At 38.7% G+C, this 19,794-nt stretch overlaps 1 protein-coding gene across 7 annotated transcripts in view; it reads left to right on the forward strand.

Annotated features, from left to right (window-relative positions):
- Window positions 1–4,819: 4,819 nt before the first annotated feature.
- Window positions 4,820–19,794, forward strand: part of LOC128696492 (dnaJ homolog subfamily C member 27) — a 77,995-nt gene continuing 63,020 nt past the window's right edge. For 2 of the 7 annotated variants that reach the window (XM_053787744.2, XM_053787748.2), the window contains exons 1-2: window positions 4,820–4,893; window positions 14,291–14,383. Coding sequence is in view for 3 of the 7 variants with exons in the window: in XM_053787748.2 (XP_053643723.1) it covers window positions 14,381–14,383 (3 nt within the window). In the remaining 4 variants the exon portion in view is untranslated. Of the gene's footprint in view, window positions 4,894–4,975; window positions 4,996–5,029; window positions 5,174–14,290; window positions 14,384–19,794 lie in introns of those variants that run through there. The other 5 variants (XM_053787745.2, XM_053787749.2, XM_070094716.1 and 2 more) reach the window with 4 other exon arrangements.

Here is a 19,794-nt window from a genome sequence, read left to right on the forward strand (position 1 = left end):
AAACTTTCACCATCATTCACTCCATCACTGTCTTGCCAGAAGGGTGCTTTACACTACAGTTTTTAAACTGCAACATTAACACCCCTCCTTCAGAGTGCAGGCACTGTACTTCCCATCTCCAGGACTCAAGTCCGGCCTGCCGGTTTCCCTGAATCCCTTCATAAATGTTACTTTGCTCACACTCCAACAGCACGTCAAGTATTAAAAACCATTTGTCTCCATTCACTCCTATCAAACACGCTCACGCATGCCTGCTGGAAGTCCAAGCCCCTCGCACACAAAACCTCCTTTACCCCCTCCCTCCAACCCTTCCTAGGCCGACCCCTACCCCGCCTTCCTTCCACTACAGACTGATACACTCTTGAAGTCATTCTGTTTCGCTCCATTCTCTCTACATGTCCGAACCACCTCAACAACCCTTCCTCAGCCCTCTGGACAACAGTTTTGGTAATCCCGCACCTCCTCCTAACTTCCAAACTACGAATTCTCTGCATTATATTCACACCACACATTGCCCTCAGACATGACATCTCCACTGCCTCCAGCCTTCTCCTCGCTGCAACATTCATCACCCACGCTTCACACCCATATAAGAGCGTTGGTAAAACTATACTCTCATACATTCCCCTCTTTGCCTCCAAGGACAAAGTTCTTTGTCTCCACAGACTCCTAAGTGCACCACTCACTCTTTTTCCCTCATCAATTCTATGATTCACCTCATCTTTCATAGACCCATCCGCTGACACGTCCACTCCCAAATATCTGAATACGTTCACCTCCTCCATACTCTCTCCCTCCAATCTGATATTCAATCTTTCATCACCTAATCTTTTTGTTATCCTCATAACCTTACTCTTTCCTGTATTCACCTTTAATTTTCTTCTTTTGCACACCCTACCAAATTCATCCACCAATCTCTGCAACTTCTCTTCAGAATCTCCCAAGAGCACAGTGTCATCAGCAAAGAGCAGCTGTGACAACTCCCACTTTGTGTGTGATTCTTTATCTTTTAACTCCACGCCTCTTGCCAAGACCCTCGCATTTACTTCTCTTACAACCCCATCTATAAATATATTAAACAACCACGGTGACATCACACATCCTTGTCTAAGGCCTACTTTTACTGGGAAAAAATTCCCCTCTTTCCTACATACTCTAACTTGAGCCTCACTATCCTCGTAAAAACTCTTCACTGCTTTCAGTAACCTACCTCCTACACCATACACTTGCAACATCTGCCACATTGCCCCCCTATCCACCCTGTCATACGCCTTTTCCAAATCCATAAATGCCACAAAGACCTCTTTAGCCTTATCTAAATACTGTTCACTTATATGTTTCACTGTAAACACCTGGTCCACACACCCCCTACCTTTCCTAAAGCCTCCTTGTTCATCTGCTATCCTATTCTCCGTCTTACTCTTAATTCTTTCAATTATAACTCTACCATACACTTTACCAGGTACACTCAACAGACTTATCCCCCTATAATTTTTGCACTCTCTTTTATCCCCTTTGCCTTTATACAAAGGAACTATGCATGCTCTCTGCCAATCCCTAGGTACCTTACCCTCTTCCATACATTTATTAAATAATTGCACCAACCACTCCAAAACTATATCCCCACCTGCTTTTAACATTTCTATCTTTATCCCATCAATCCCGGCTGCCTTACCCCCTTTCATTTTACCTACTGCCTCACGAACTTCCCCCACACTCACAACTGACTCTTCCTCACTCCTACAAGATGTTATTCCTCCTTGCCCTATACACGAAATCACAGCTTCCCTATCTTCATCAACATTTAACAATTCCTCAAAATATTCCTTCCATCTTCCCAATACCTCTAACTCTCCATTTAATAACTCTCCTCTCCTATTTTTAACTGACAAATCCATTTGTTCTCTAGGCTTTCTTAACTTGTTAATCTCACTCCAAAACTTTTTCTTATTTTCAACAAAATTTGTTGATAACATCTCACCCACTCTCTCATTTGCTCTCTTTTTACATTGCTTCACCACTCTCTTAACTTCTCTCTTTTTCTCCATATACTCTTCCCTCCTTGCATCACTTCTACTTTGTAAAAACTTCTCATATGCTAACTTTTTCTCCCTTACTACTCTCTTTACATCATCATTCCACCAATCGCTCCTCTTCCCTCCTGCACCCACTTTCCTGTAACCACAAACTTCTGCTGAACACTCTAACACTACATTTTTAAACCTACCCCATACCTCTTCGACCCCATTGCCTATGCTCTCATTAGCCCATCTATCCTCCAATAGCTGTTTATATCTTACCCTAACTGCCTCCTCTTTTAGTTTATAAACCTTTACCTCTCTCTTCCCTGATGCTTCTATTCTCCTTGTATCCCATCTACCTTTTACTCTCAGTGTAGCTACAACTAGAAAGTGATCTGATATATCTGTGGCCCCTCTATAAACATGTACATCCTGAAGTCTACTCAACAGTCTTTTATCTACCAATACATAATCCAACAAACTACTGTCATTTCGCCCTACATCATATCGTGTATACTTATTTATCCTCTTTTTCTTAAAATATGTATTACCTATAACTAAACCCCTTTCTATACAAAGTTCAATCAAAGGGCTCCCATTATCATTTACACCTGGCACCCCAAACTTACCTACCACACCCTCTCTAAAAGTTTCTCCTACTTTAGCATTCAAGTCCCCTACCACAATTACTCTCTCACTTGGTTCAAAGGCTCCTATACATTCACTTAACATCTCCCAAAATCTCTCTCTCTCCTCTGCATTCCTCTCTTCTCCAGGTGCATACACGCTTATTATGACCCACTTCTCGCATCCAACCTTTACTTTAATCCACATAATTCTTGAATTTACACATTCATATTCTCTTTTCTCCTTCCATAACTGATCATTTAACATTACTGCTACCCCTTCCTTTGCTCTAACTCTCTCAGATACTCCAGATTTAATCCCATTTATTTCCCCCCACTGAAACTCTCCTACCCCCTTCAGCTTTGTTTCGCTTAGGGCCAGGACATCCAACTTCTTTTCATTCATAACATCAGCAATCATCTGTTTCTTGTCATCCGCACTACATCCACGCACATTTAAGCAACCCAGTTTTATAAAGTTTTTCTTCTTCTCTTTTTTAGTAATTGTATACAGGAGAAGGGGTTACTAGCCCATTGCTCCCGGCATTTTAGTCGCCTCATACGACACGCATGGCTTACGGAGGAAAGATTCTTTTCCACTTCCCCATGGACAATAGAAGAAATAAAAAGAACAAGAGCTATTTAGAAAAAGGAGAAAAACCTAGATGTATGTATATATATATATATGCATGTGCGTGTCTATGAAGTGTGACCAAAGTGTAAGTAGGAGTAGCAAGATATCCCTGTTATCTTAGCGTGTTTATGAGACAGAAAAAGAAACCAGCAATCCTACCATCATGCAAAACAGTTACAGGTTTTTGTTTCACAGTCATCTGGCAGGACGGTAGTACTTCCCTGGGTGGTTGCTGTCTACCAACCTACTACCTATATATATATATATATATATATATATATATATATATATATATATATATATATATATATATATATATATGTCGTGCCGAATAGGCAGAACTTGCGATCTTGGCTTAAATAGCAACGCTCATTTTGCCATATAGGACAAGTGAAAATTTGTGTATGCAATAATTTCGCCAAAATCATTCTGAACCTAACGAAAAAAATATATCTGATTGTGTTTGCTTAGTATTAAATTATTGTAAACAAATCTAAAATATATTTAGTTGGGTTAGGCTAAAATAAATTGTAATTGTTATAATAAGGTTAGGTAAGTTTTCTAAGATTCTTTTGGTGCAAAATTAAATTTTTTTACATTAACATTAATGAAAAAAATATATCTTTAAACGTATAAGAGAAAATTTCAGAAAGGACTTAACTTTAAATGAGTTCTTGCTAATTGACCAGTTTTACATATTCGGCACGACATATATATATATATATATATATATATATATATATATATATATATATATATATATATATATATATATATATATATATATATATATATATATATATATATATATATATATATATATATATATATATATATATATATATATATATATATATATATATATATATATATATATATATATATATATATATATATATATATATATATATATATATATATATATATATATATATATATATATATATATATATATATATATATATATATATATATATATATATATATATATATATATATATATATATATATATATATATATATATATATATATATATATATATATATATATATATATATATATATATATATATATATATATATATATATATATATATATATATATATATATATATATATATATATATATATATATATATATATATATATATATATATATATATATTAAATAAAATTAAATACCCCAAAATAATCAATGACAAAAGGTATTTATAAGTGTTCATCCTATCTAGTAATATCGTTTTCTTCTACAAACTAGCCACTTGCATTTCTAAATAGGAATTTTAAATTTTTAAGCATTGTAATGTTTTCCCTAAAAAGTTCTAGATATTAATTAAAGGCAAAATAATACTAGATAATCCTGAAGTGCCTAGTTTTTGCATATTCAAATTGACAGAATTTATTTAAGATATTTGGGTTAGCCTAGATTAAATTACACACTGTTCTATATATATATGTGCATGCTTGTAACACTTCTGTACCTTCAAGATTATTGTAAAAACTTATTAATATATTAAAAATATATAAACACTTATTTAGAAACATACAATAATGGTAGAGGGGCTGGTGGAGCCTCAGTGTCAACAAAGACTCCACCAGATATTTTGAGCTGGTGAATAATCCTTGTGTCACAGGATATATACACAGAAACGTGTATTTCTCTGGGTGTATTTTATGCCGAGAGTTTGCTTTAATCCCTATTATAGGAATTAAAGTAATCCTTATTTTGAGTATTAGTGTTGTTGCCTGGTGGTGGAAGAGGTTACGTGCAGGCATAGTGACTGGTGTAGTCGATAGGCTTTAAACCCCCCTAATAACCAAACCTTGGTGTCCTGAGTGTAGTGATCAGCAGCTGTGATATGTTACTGGTCTATGTGAAGCAGTAGCAGAGTGTGAGCAGACAGTAGTGTGTTTGTAGGGACCAGGGAATTAGGTCATCAAAACTAGCCATGTTGTTTCTGTTCTCTTTTTTTTTTTTTTTAATTCGTCAAATATTGGATGAAATGTTATCTTCTGGTCTGATATCTACGTTGATTTTGCGTGATGGAATGAGTTCATGGTTTGGTTGGTAGTGCGCCAGCTCACACTGAGGGTTCGGGATCGATCCCCAGCACTAGTGGAAACGTTGGGCTGTTTCCTTAGACCTGCTGCTCGTGGTCACCTAGCAGTAATTAGGTACCTGGTTGTTAGTTACCTTACACTTGCTGCCCCTGGTCACTTAGCAGTAAGTAGGTACCTGGTTGTTAAACTGGTGTGTGGCATCCTGGGGACAATTAATCTAAGTTACCAGAAATTCTCGGTATAACCAGGAGCTTTCTATATAGTATATCAATGTCAGCTAATGTGTAATACTTGTATCATTTAATTTGTAGAAATAAAGATTAATAATAAATTTTTATACAGTTATATTTATTATATAATTTTATTATGTTATTATTATTATTGTAAATTTTATTTTATATTATTGTATTTTATTATTATTGTAAATTTTATTTTATTGTATTTTATTTTATTGTATTTTATTATTATTATTATTATTATTATTATTATTATTATTATTATTATTATTATTGTTGCCACCTGACAGTGTTTGTATTTTAAACAAAAATTATGTTTTTAAAAACATCTTTCTTATAGTTATACTCAAATAACTCGCACATAAAAGAGAGAAGCTTACGACGACGTTTCGGTCCGACTTGGACCATTGACAAAGTCACACTAACCAGAGGTGGAGCAGGACGGCTATATATAGGCAGGAAGAGGTGGTGGTAGTAGTAGTAGTACAAGAGTTGTATATAATACCGACAAGATGAAATTAAGACACATGCACAACACCCGGGCATCTCCATCATAGACGTTTCGCCATCCAGCCAGCCACTGGATGGCGAAACGTCCACAACAAAGACAACCTCATGACTCCAGTCTCTTCCAACCGTTTCTTGAAGCTCTTAATAATCTTGCCCCTTCCATTAAGTTTAAAGCTGAATGGGAATCTAATTCCTTGCTTCCTTTAAATAACAAAAAGGCACAATACCGTGACTGGAACGATACACAAATAACCCGCACATAAAAGACAGAAGCTTACGACGACGTTTCGGTCCGACTTGGACCATTGACAAAGTCAATGGTCCAAGTCGGACCGAAACGTCGTCGTAAGCTTCTGTCTTTTATGTGCGGGTTATTTGTGTATCCTTGCTTCCTTTCCTTGATGTCCATGTCCACCGCTCAGATACAGGTTTTTCCTTTTCCGTTTACCGTAAACCTATGCACAGTGGCATGTATATTCACTACTTTTCCTATCATGCTTCTCCTGTCAAGAAAAGTGTTCTTATCTCCCTCTTTCTCCGTGCCCTGCGCATCTGTGATCCTCAGTTCCTTCCAGCAGAAATTTCCACTCTTCATAATTCGTTCTCCCGTCTTGGCTACCCTTCCCATTTCATATACTCTGCCCTCTCACGTGCTAAACGCAATTTCTTCTCTCCCAAACTCTCTACTCATGAGAACTCTTCTATCCTCTGCCTTCCCTACATTTCCGGTCTTTCTAATCTCAACAATTCTCTCCGTCCCTTAGACATCAAGCTTACCTTCCGCCAGACTAACACTCTTTGCACTAATCTCGTTCATACCTCTCCTCCCTCTACAGATGTTCCTGGTGTCTACTCTATTCCTGATCAGCCGGTCAGTTCCTGATCAGCCGGGCTGTGGCTCGTACGTTGGTTTGCGTGCAGCCAGCAGCAACAGCCTGGTTGATCAGGCTCTGATCCACCAGGAGGCCTGGTCACAGACCGGGGCGCGGGGGCGTTGACCCCCGGAACTCTCTCCAGGTAAAACTCCAGGTATTTCTTGCTCCTCCTGTCCTCTTCAATACTTCGGAGAAACTGGTCGATCTCTTTCTGATAGACTTAGGGAGCACAAAAATAGTGTTAGGCTTGCCGACACTAACAATGCTCTTTTCTGTCACGTCAGAGATCATAGCCATCCTATTGACTAGTCTTCTGCTAAAACTGTCTTCCCTACTTCCAACTCGAACAGTCGCTGTCTAATTGAATCCTCTCTAATACACAACTTTCCTTGTATGAACCTTAGCCCTGGCTTCGTCTCTGTAGATGCCTTCCTCTCCCACTACATTGTAAAATGCTCCAAATTTCAGAACACCCGTGACTTAACCTGAATCCTCATTTTTTCTTTTTCTTTTTCTTCTTCTTCCTCTTCTCCTTTCCTCTTTCCTTTTCTCCTCTGGGTTGTCTTTCTCTCTCCTGTCTCGTGTTTCTGTTCCTTCTTCATTTATTTCACCACTTCCCCTTTCACGCACCTCTGTGCGCTTGCTCTCCCTCTGTGGGCATCTAGCTCTCTTGCAGTGCTCCCCTTCCTTTGTATTTGACTGGCTCGTCCTCCTTATTTCCCACTTCTACCACTACCACTACTACTACCTCTTCTTCTTCTACTACTACTACAACTACTGATGAAATTAAGACACATGTGCGGCGTCTGGTTGTCTTTGTTGTGGACGTTTCGCCATCCAGTGGCTGGCTGGATGGCGAAACATCTATGATGGGGATGCCCGGGTGTTGTGCATGTGTCTTAATTTCATCTTGTCGGTATTATATACAACTCTTGTACTACTACTACTACTACTACCACCACCTCTTCCTGCCTATATATAGCCATCCTGCTCCACCTCTGGTTAGCGTGACTTTGTCAATGGTCCAAGTCGGACCGAAACGTCGTCGTAAGCTTCTCTCTTTTATGTGCGGGTTATTTGTGTATCGTTCCAGTCACGGTATTGTGCCTTTTTTGCTATTTCTTATAGTTATGCTTCAGCAGCATTAGTAAGCACATTATATGTCAGTTTTCTTAATGTTTTCAGTGCTTAAAAATGACTATACTATACAAATATAATATGGCTGATAAAAGCATTATTTTTATAAAGATATATGTAGTATAAGCTTCTTGCTAATTATGTGGGAAATCATACTTTTCTGTCCTCACTTATATTATTTAAAAAATTGGGTTCTGTAGTTTAAAAAAAAAAAAAACTTTTGAAAACTGATGTACTGTTATCTGGAAAGGTTCCAGAGCTCATTCTGAACAAATGAACCTTTTGAAATTGTCTCATAACCTATAGGGGGAATAACTCATTGTCATCCTCAAGTAACCAATGAGAGTTCTATCTCCTTGCAAAGGAGAATGAGGAAATGAGGTTTGAAGTTGTGTAGTTCCAGACTTGGGAACAGGTGGTTCCCAATTGCTCATTTGTTGGAATAATGACTGGTGAGATTCACTTTAAAAAAATTCATAAAAAACTATGACAGGTAAAGCAAAATTTATAGAAGTAAAAAAATCTCAGAAATGGCAGTCTGAAACATGTTAGAAGTATATTCAAATCCCTCCAGTATTTCTGTGATGAAACATTAAAGGGTCAAGGTACATTTTTTTTAACATTAACACCTTTGATATATTGTACCTCTGGCTGGTTTCAAGAGTTTTCCTATTCTCACAGCTTGGCATTGGATCAGGCTTGTTTGGTTATTGTCTGGTGGATGAATAAGACACACTTGCAACACTGGGTATCTTGATTGCTGAAACATTTCACCTTTACAACAGGCTTTTCAGTCCAATACAGGAGATGGTATAAGTAGTTTTAACATGATCAGTCCATCACCTTGGGTGGAGTGTGGTCAGTCCCTTAAGCCTAAAAGCTTGCCTGGTCAACCAGACTTTTACTGCTGGCTCACGTATCTATCACATCATTGTTGGCTTAGCACTTGACGATGATACTGGTCAAGTTCACTGCAGTTATAAATTCAGTCAAACACCTAAATTACTGGTAATGTTTGAAGTCCCTCAACATGTACTCATTGGAATGCAGGTGAAAAACAATTCATGATAATTTACACTTGGAAAATCCTAGTGGTCCCAAATCTGCATACAAAAATCTCTCCTTATGAAAGCAAAGACTCGGTATATGGTGCAAAATACCCATAAAGAAAAGCAAAGGTTCATGAGTACACATACATAAAGAGGATTACCAACAGACCCTTGGCTGTCTTCAAGATAACTTTGAGTTCTTCAAGCCAGTTGCTAGTCAACCTGGCTGTGGTTTGTACTTTGAACTGTGTGCAGCCAGCAGTAATAACCTTGTAGATCAGACCATGGGCATGTTGACTCCTAAGTAAGTTTATTTAGGCACAAGTACACATTAGTGCAGTTGCCATACACAGTGTAAATTACCTAGGATAACCCAAAAAAGTCAGTGACTAATTCCCATTGGGGTCCTTTTGGATATCCTTCAGGAGTTTCCTCTTTAAGTCTTCTTCAGTCTTCTTCACTTCTTACAGCAGTGTTTCTGATTTCTTCTGGTAGAATGTTGCTGTCAAAACTTTTGTATCAAGAGAATTAAACTTAGAAACAATAACCTTACAAACCACAACACTAAAACCAAAAAAACTGTCTCACTGGCAACTACCCAAACACACTTTTCCTGAAATTAAGACACATGTGCAACATCTGGGTATCTTTATTGTAGACGTTTCGCCATCCAGTGGCTTTATCAATACAAATTCCAGGACATAACTTGAAGATAGTAGAACTATGTACAGAAGATGAGGTAATCAGTCACTCAGCCTAGTAGTAGGTGCAAAGAGCACCGTAGTCATGGAGATTCTGAAGCAGAAGCAAGGCACCTGACGCTTGTATACTAACGTCAGGTGGAAATGGGACGGGTAGCAGACGAGGGCATAGTCACTGGTAGGCGGGATTCCCCAGTGGAAGTTGGTTCTACCCAAAGAGATGGGTTAGTTGTAGTAGTAGTTGTCGTAGTCGTGAAGGTTATGTACATGTCCTCAGAATCAAGATTCCATGATGTTGCAGTGTATGACAAGTTGTACAAGAATGGTATATAATACCGACAAGATGAGAAATGAGAATCTCCACGACTACGGTGCTCTTCGCACCTACTACTAGGTTGAGGGACTGATTACCTCATCTTCTGTACATAGTTCTACTATCTTCAAGTTATGTCCTGGAATTTGTATTGATAAAGCCACTGGTTGGCGAAACGTCTACAATAAAGATACCCAGATGTTGCACGTGTCTTAATTTCATCTCGCTTATGGTATTCGTGCATGGGGTTCAACCACAGCAAATCACCTTAAACCTTTAATTATTCAACAGAAAGCTGCTGTGAGAATGATTACAAACTTCTGTGCCAGGCAACACACCCCACCACTATTTAAGAGCTTGAACCTGGTTAACATACAAAATATCCACTTATATTATTGTGCCTACTACATACACAGAACATAATTCTGCAATATAAACCCTCCTCTCAAACTCTCTCGAGAACTACAATAGAACACACTTGCATGACACAAGACACAAAACACTATTTGATATCCCTCGTGTCCATCTCTCTCTGTGCAAAAATGCAATGCATATAAAGGGCCCCAGAATCTGGAATTCATTGCCTGAAAACACAAAAGGGCCCTTACCTGCACACCAATTCAAGGCACTACTTAGAAATCACCTCATCTCCCAAAACTAACAACACAAACACTTTATACTATTGTCACCATTAGCCCAAAAACTCCAAATTTGATAAGATTATTTCAAAACTAAAATTGTCTAAGTCTCATTATATTTAATATGCTAAAATATACATGTAATTCTGTAACTTACAATTCAACTACTTGTTAATTTAATTATACTGTGAAACCGCTACTACCTCTGTTGATATATAAAAAAATGTTCAGTTCGAACCAACTATGATATACATATATATGTCTAGTATTAAATAGTCTGTAAAGCATTAGGTTAAGACCGCCCAAAATGCCTCGGGATGATAGTGGCTTTCTTTGCACTTAGCAAACCAATATTGTAATTTCATATTGTAAACTATGCAAGTACATGTATAAGGCATACAGGCCTAGCTGACCCTAACTTCTTACATCATAAAAATCTTCAAAAGAGTGATGAGATGGCAGATTACAAATTTCATGGACCAATACAACCAGCATAACCCGAACCAACATGGTTTTATAGCAGGATGATCATGCCTGTCACAGCTGCTGAACCATTATGACAGAATTACGGAGGCATTGGAAGAAGACCAAAACACAGATGTGATTTACACAGATTTTGCAAAGGTGTTTGACAAATGCAATCATGGAGTGATAGCGACCAAAGTGAGGGCCATGTGCATTACGGGGAAGGTAGGCAGATGGATATTCGGATTCCTAACACACACAACACAACAAGTAGTAAACAGAGCAAGATCCAGCATCAGCAAGGTCAAAAGCTCAGTGCCCCAAGGCACTGTCCTGGCACCTCTGCTGTTTCTCATCCTTATAACAGACATAGCTCAGAACACCCGTCACACTTTTGCATCATCATTTGCAGATGGCACTAAAGCAAGCATGAAAGTCACTACAGTAGAGGACGCTGAAAAATTACAGGAAGACATAAGCAGGGTTTTCCAGTGGGCAGTGGAGAACAACAAGACGTTCAATGCGGATAAGTTGCAGCTGCTTAGGTATGGAAAGAATGAAGAACTCAAAAGGAACACTATATACAGAACTCGAGAGGGTCACCAAACAGAACAAAAGGAACACATAAAAGTTCTGGGAATAATTATGTCAGCTGATCTTTCATTTGAGGAACAGAGCAAGATAAAGATTACAACCTCCAGGAAGATGATGGGGTGGGTATTGAGAACTTTCAAAACAAGGGAAATAATGCCAGTGGTGACACTCTTCAAATTGTTAATTCTCCCTCATTTAGAATATAGCTCAGTGCTGACGGCCCTGTTCACAGCAAGAGAAATATCAGAGCTGGAACAAATACAGAGATGGTTTACGGCTCGCATCGAGCCAGTAAAGCACCTAAATTACTTTGAATGCTTTCAAGTCTTGAACATGTACTCATTGGAGTGGAGGAGAGAGAGATGCATGATAATATACACCTGGAAAGTACCCGAGGGCCTGGTCCCAAATCTGCACACTGCCATATCAACATACTGGAGTGAGAGATATGGGAGGAAGTATAAAATAAACCCAGTGAGGAGCAGGGATGTGGTGAGGAAAATAAGGGAACACTGTATCAACATCCGGGGTCCCAGACTATTCAACGCCTTACCAGAAGATATCAGAAACATAGCTGGAACAAGTGTAGAAGCCTTCAAGAGGAAACTGGACAAGTACATATCTTCACCAGGTGCCAGATCAACCAGGCTGTGATGGGTATGTGGGGCAGCAGGCCTCCAGCAGCAACAGCTTGGTTGGTGTGGCAAGCACCAGATGAGCCTGGCCCATGGCCTGGCTCTGAGAGTACGTAGTTAAACTCTTGAAACTCTTCAGAGGTATATCAAAGGACATCAGTGACATACTACTACATAGAAAGTCGTTTGTTATGCAGAGCATTTTGGGTAAATTTTGTCGGTTTTTGTCCCAGGATGTGATCCACACCTGTCAACTAACACCTGGACCCGGACCCTCATCGCGTGAAGCGAGAGCTTTTGCCACCAGGTCACAGGCCACCATTAGTCCTAGATATTTCACAGACGTTATCAGTTAGATGCTCATTACTGTAACTTAAAAGTACGTACACCTACCATCCGATTTACGACCGAGCATGGTTCGGACTAACCAGTCGTAAATCAAAATGGACGTAAGTTGAGCCTTACCACTGAATATCAACATCACATTATTGTAATGATTTTATTTTATTGTTTTACGTATTTTGGTATTTAATTTTTTACTTTACATTTTATGCTGTTAGTACTGTATTTTATGCTGTAACAACAGCATAAAACACTGTGTACAACAGCAGAAACACTGTGTACAGCACAAACAGTTGTTTATTTCCCAGAACATTTGCATACAAAACATAGTCGTAAGTCGAGTGGTCATATGTCGAGCAGTCATATGTTGAGCAGGTTGTAAGTCGGTTGGTAGGTGTAGCTGTTATTTAGCACTAGGGTACTTGTTTAAGTTGTCTGTTAAACTTTGCCCTCATGACTGGTTTAGGTGATACTACTATATAGTTCAGGTGATACTACTATATAGTTCAGGTGATTCTACTATATAGTTCAGGTGATACTACTGTATAGTTCAGGTAATACTACTGTATAGTTCAGGTGATGCTATGTATAGTTCAGGTGATGCTATGTATAGTTCAGGTGATACTACTGTATAGTTCAGGTAATACTACTGTATAGTTCAGGTGATGCTATGTATAGTTCAGGTGATACTACTGTATAGTTCAGGTAATACTACTGTATAGTTCAGGTGATACTACTATATAGTTCAGGTAATACTACTGTATAGTTCAGGTAATACTACTGTATAGTTCAGGTGATACTACTGTGTAGTTCAGGTGATACTACTGTATAGTTCAGGTGATATTACTGTATAGCATGTTGGTATGCATTGTGTTACTCCTGTTGGTAATTCCATATACAGTATGCACATTATGGTTGTAGCTGGTATGGTTCACAAAGCTCATTGACAATTCTTGTTCTGTGTAAATAAATGTGTATAGTATGATAGAATTTAGCACTGATGCCAAGGGCCTGGCATAGCGCTGCAGCATAAAATAAGGGACACCTATACTGTAAATAATCAAACCTATAATTCCTCTCAATTAAACTTGTTAAAGCCATATAGCATGAACTAATAGAATATTCATTTCTTTTGTATTCATTGTAAACTCCTAAATTTACACTTTATTCTTATTGCCTTGTTAACCTTAAGATAGTCTTAAGTTTACCCAAAATGCTCTGCATATATAGGGGCTTTCGGCATGTACACCCAAATGTCATCATCTGTACAAACGTATCATGCTGAAATAAACTATTATTATTATTATTATTATTATTATTATTATTATTATTATTATTATTATAGTAGTACCCTGTCTAATAGTGTAGACATTCTGCTCCTGTAATAGTAATTAGTACATGTTTACTAAAAGTACTGTAACTGCTGACATCTGATCTATTATTTTTCTTGAAGATAGGATAACTGGCAAATTTAAGCTCATCAGGCATGGGTGTTCTACAATGAATTGTTGCTGTTTACAGAAATACCAAGAAGTACACATTTATGGTAAGTATAGTAGTACTGCATATTTTTCACGTGGTGAAAGCATTTTCTCTTTTTCAAACCACCTTACCTTTGCAGGAGATGGACATGTGTTAAATAATAAATCAATATTTACTGAATAAATAATAAATATTTGTTGTTTGGAGGGACATCTGAACTGTCGTATCACTGATAGTGTGAATGATGGTGAAAGTGTTTCTTTTTCATGTCACCCTACCTTGGTGGGAGATGGCCATCATGTTAAAAAAATTTATATATATGTCGTGCCGAATAGGTAAAATTGTCAGTTAGCAAGAACTCATTTAAAATTAAGTCCTTTCTAAAATTTTCTCTTATACGTTTGAAGATATATATTTTTTCATATATGTTATGTAAAAATAAAAATTTTGTACCAAAAGAACCTTAGAAAACTTACCTAATGCAGTTTAATTTAGCCTAATCCAACTAAGTATATTTTAGATAAGTTTACAATAATTTAATAATAAATAAACTGAAATATTTTTTGTGTTAGGTTCAGAATGATTATTGTAAAATTATTGCATACACAAATTTTTGCTTGCCTTATTCGGCAAGAAGAGTATTGCTATTTAAATCAAAATCGCAAGTTTTACCTATTCAGTATGAACACACACGCATGCCTACACACACACGAGAGTGGAAGGCAGGCAGGCAGGCAGGCCAAGAAGAATATGAAGAGAGCAACAGAGCAATGGTAGACACACTAGCCAACGTGGCCAGAAGAGCTCACATGGGTAGAGCAAAGTTACTAGTTATGGGTGATTTCAGTCACAAGGAGATTGACTGGAAAAACCTGGAGCCCCATGGGGGTCCCAAAACATGGAGAGCCAAGATGATGGATGTGGTACTGGAAAACCTCATGCATCAACATGTTAGAGACACTACCAGAGAGAGAGGTGAAGATGAACCAGCAAGACTGGACCTAGTACAGTGGTACCCCGAGTTTTGGCCCCCTCCCAACTCAAACCGTTATGTAAGTGTATTATTGCAAGTGCTTTTGTAAGTGTAATTTTGGGGGTCTGAAATGGACTAATCTAATTTACTTCATTCATTATGGGAACAAATTCGTTTGGTAATGGCACTTGAACAGCCTTCTGGAACGAATTATGGCCGAAACTCAGGGTACCACTATATTCACCTTGAGTATTTTGGACATTGAGGATATCACTTATGAAAGGCCCCTTGGAGCAAGTGATCATGTGGCTCTGTGCCTTGAATACATAGTTGAGCTACAAGTGGAGAGGGCAGCAGGAATATAATGGGAGAAGCCCAACTACAAAAGAGGGGACTACACAGCCATGAGGAACTTCCTGCAAGACATTCAGTGGGAAAGAGAATTGGCAGGAAAATCAGTAAAAGAAATGATGGACTACGTGACAACAAAATGCAAGGAGGCAGAGGAGAGGTTTATTCCCAAGGGAAACAGAAGTAATGGGAAGACCAGAATGAATCCTTGGTTCACCCAAAAGTGTAGGAAGGCAATAACTAAGTGCACTAGAGAATGGAAAAAGTACAAAAGACAAAGGACCCAGGAAAATAAAGAGATTAGCTGAAGAGCCAGAAAGGAATATGCACAGATAAGAAGGGAGGCTCAGCGACAATATGAAATTGACATAGCATCGAAAGTCAAGTCTGACCCGAAGCTGCTGTATAGCCACATCAGGAGGAAAACAACAATCAAGGACCAGGTAATCAGGCTGAGGAAGGAAGGTGGGGAGTTCACAAGAAACGACCAAGAAATATGTGAGGAGCTCAACATGAGATTTAAAGAAGTATTTACAGTAGAGATAAGAAGGACTCCAGGAAGTCAGAATAGGGAGGTACACCAACAAGTGCTGGATGAAATACACACAACCGAGGAGGAGGTGAAGAAGCTGCTATGTGAACATGATACCTCAAAGGCGGTGGAACCAGACAGCATCTCTCTGTGGGTCCTTAGGGAGGGAGCAGAGATGCTGTGTGTGCCACTAACAAAAGCCTTAACACATCCATTGAAACTGGGCAACTACCTGAGGTATGGAAGATGACAAATGTAGTCCCAATTTTTAAGAAAGGAGACAGACACAAGGCAGTAAACTACAGACATGTGTCACTGATGTGTATATTATGCAAAATCATGGAGAAGATTATCAGGAGGAGAGTGGTGGAGAACCTAGAAAGACATAAGCTTAAAAACAACAACCAGCACGGTTTCCGGGAAGGAAAATCCTGTGTCACAAACCTACTGGAGTTTTATGACAAGGTAATGGAAGTAAGACATAAGAGAGAGGGGTGGATAGATTTCATTTTCTTGGACTGCAAGAAGGCCTTCAACACAGTTCCTCACAAGAGGTTAATGCAAAAGCTAGAGGATCCAGCATGCATAACAAGAAAGGCACTACAGTGGATCAGAGAATATTTGACAGGGAGGCAACAATTAGTCATGTTATGAGACGAGGTGTCAAAGTGGGCGCCAGTGACGAGCGGGGTTCCACAGGGGTCAATCCTAAGATCTGTGCTGTTTTTGGTACTGTATATGTGAATGACTTGATGGAAGGGATACACTCAGAAGTGTGTCTGTTTGCAGATAACATGAAGTTAATGAGTAAAATTAAATCGATGAGGATCAGGCAGGACTACAAAGAGACCTGGACAGGAGGCTACAAACCTGGTCCAGTAACTAACTCCTTGAATTTAACCCCACCTAATACAAAGTCATGAAGATTAAGGAAGGGCAAAGAAGACATCAGGTGGCCAAACACTGCAAACCTAACTCAAGGAAAGAGATCTTGGGGTTAGTATAATACCGAGCATATCTTCTGAGGCGCATATCATCCACATAACTGCTGGAGCATATGGGCGCCTGGCAAACCTAAGAATAGCGTTCTGATACCTCAGTAAGGAATCATTCAAGACTCTGTACACCATGTACGTCAGGCCCATATTGGAGTATGCAGCACCATTTTGGTCAAGCATGTCAAGAAATTAGAGAAAGAGCAAAGGTTTGCAACAAGACTAGTCCCAGAGCTAAGGGGATTGTCCTATGAAGAAAGGTTAAGGGAAATCGGCCTGACGACACTGGAGGACAGGAGGGTTAGGCGAGACGTGATAACAACATATAAAATACTGCAAGGAATTGACAAGGTAGACAAAAACAGGATGTTCCAGAGATGGGACACAGAAGCAAGGGGTCACACTTGGAAGTTGAAGGCTCCGATGAGTCAAAGGGGTGTTAAGAAGTATTTCTTCAGTCACAGAGTTGTCAGGAAGTGAAATAGCCTAGATAGTGAGATAGTGGAGGCAGGAACCATGCATAGTTTTAAGACAAAGTTTGATAAAGCTCATGGAGCAGGGAGACAGAGGACCTAGTAGCGATCAGTGAAGAGGCGGGGCCAGGAGCTATGACTTGACCCATGTGACCACAAATAGGTGAGTACACACACACACACATTGTGTGTGTGTGTGTGGCTTGGACATTTAGAAAGGATGGAACAATATACGTATATTGATTTGGAGGACATATAAATCTGAAGTGGAAGAAGGTGGTGTAAGGGTCATCCTAGGAAAGGTTGGAGGGAGGGGGTGAAAAAGGTTTTATGTGTGAGTGGCTTGGGCTTACAGCAAGTGTTCTTGAGCATGTTAGATAGGAATGAGTGAAAATGAATGGTTGTTAATGATGATGTGCTGTTGGAGTGTGAGCAAAATAACATTTATGAACGAATTCAGGGAAAGTGGTTAACCGGACTTGAGTCCTGGAAGTGTACAGTGCCTGCACTCTAAAGGAGTGTCAGTATGTTGCAGTTTTTTAACTGTAGTGTAGGCATGCCTCAGGCAAGACAGTGATGGAGTGAATGATGATGAAAGTGAATCTTCTTTTTCAGGTCATTTATAAATACATACATATATAATACTTTTAGCATTTTTGCATCACATTCATCAGTCAGAATAATGTATTATATATGATTACCGTACAATAGACCCCCAGTTTTTTTAACTAATCCATTCCAGAATGTTGGCCTAAATCCAAAAGGGCTGAAAACTGAAGTAATATTTCCCATGAGAAATAATGTAAATCCAATTAATCCATTTCAGACACCCAAAAATATTAACAAAAAATAAATTTTATAGAGAATAACTATAGTGTTGCAGATCTTCAGTGGTTAGTATATTCATTACTTACCTTAAAATATTTGTAGTCTTATTGTAGGGTGAGAGGTGAATAGTATTTATTTGTAGGAAGTCAGTGTAGGTAACTGGTAGATGTAGGTACATGTATGTAGTCCCTCTGGGCTACACCTACTGGCTACCTACACTGCAGAACACAGCCATATTATTACCATTAACATACCATGTTCACTGAGTTTAATCATTTCTAACTACCTTTAGATGCCATCATAAACAGAGGGAGAAGTAATGAATAATTCATGCTGAGAATTATAAACAAACGTGTATTAAGGGCGGTGACTGGGCCAGACGCCAGATTCACAGTTTTCTCTAACACTAGACCAGAGAAAACATAATGTTTACCCTCCACCCGACTCACCATTCAATAGCATATAAACATTGCATGTTTACATGCTATGTAACGTGTTTCTTATATAATTTTGAAGAAAATACAGTGGACCCCCGCATACCGTTGGCATCACATAATATTAAATCCGCATACCGATACATTTTATCGCTAAGATTTTTGCCTCGCATACCGCTAAAAAACCCGCTCAACGCTATTCGGCCGAGACGCGTCTAATGTGTGGCCTGAGCCAGCCTCACATGTTCCGCTGGTGGCATTGTTTACCAGCCAGCCTCCGCGGTAACATCCAAGCATACAATCGGAACATTTCGTATTATTACAGTGTTTTTGGTGATTTTATCTGCAAAATAAGTGACCATGGGCCCCAAGAAAGCTTCTAGTGCCAACCCTACAGGAATAAGGGTGAGAATTACTATAGAGATGAAGAAAGAGATCATTGCTAAGTATGAAAGTGGAGTGCTTATCTCCGAGCTGGCCAGGTTGTATAGTAAACCCCAATCAACCATCGCTACTATTGTGTCCAACAAAACGGCAATCAAGGAAGCTGTTCTTGCCAAAGGTTCAACTGTGTTTTCAAAACAGAGATCGCAAGTGATGGAAGATGTTGAGAGACTCTTATTGGTATGGATAAATGAAAAACAGATAGCAGGAGATAGCATCTCTCAAGTGATCATAAGTGAAAAGGCTAGGAAGTTGCATCAGGATTTAATTAAAAAAATGCCTGCAACTAGTGATGATGTGAGTGAATTTAAGGCCAACAAAGGTTGGTTTGAGAGATTTAAGAAGCGTAGTGGCATACATAGTGTGATAAGGCATGGTGAGGCTGTCAGTTCGGACCACAAAGCAGCTGAAAAATATGTGCAGGAATTCAAGGAGTACATAGACA

The sequence above is a fragment of the Cherax quadricarinatus genome, chromosome 47 (assembly GCF_038502225.1).
Source record: "Cherax quadricarinatus isolate ZL_2023a chromosome 47, ASM3850222v1, whole genome shotgun sequence".
Lineage (NCBI taxonomy): Eukaryota > Metazoa > Arthropoda > Malacostraca > Decapoda > Parastacidae > Cherax > Cherax quadricarinatus.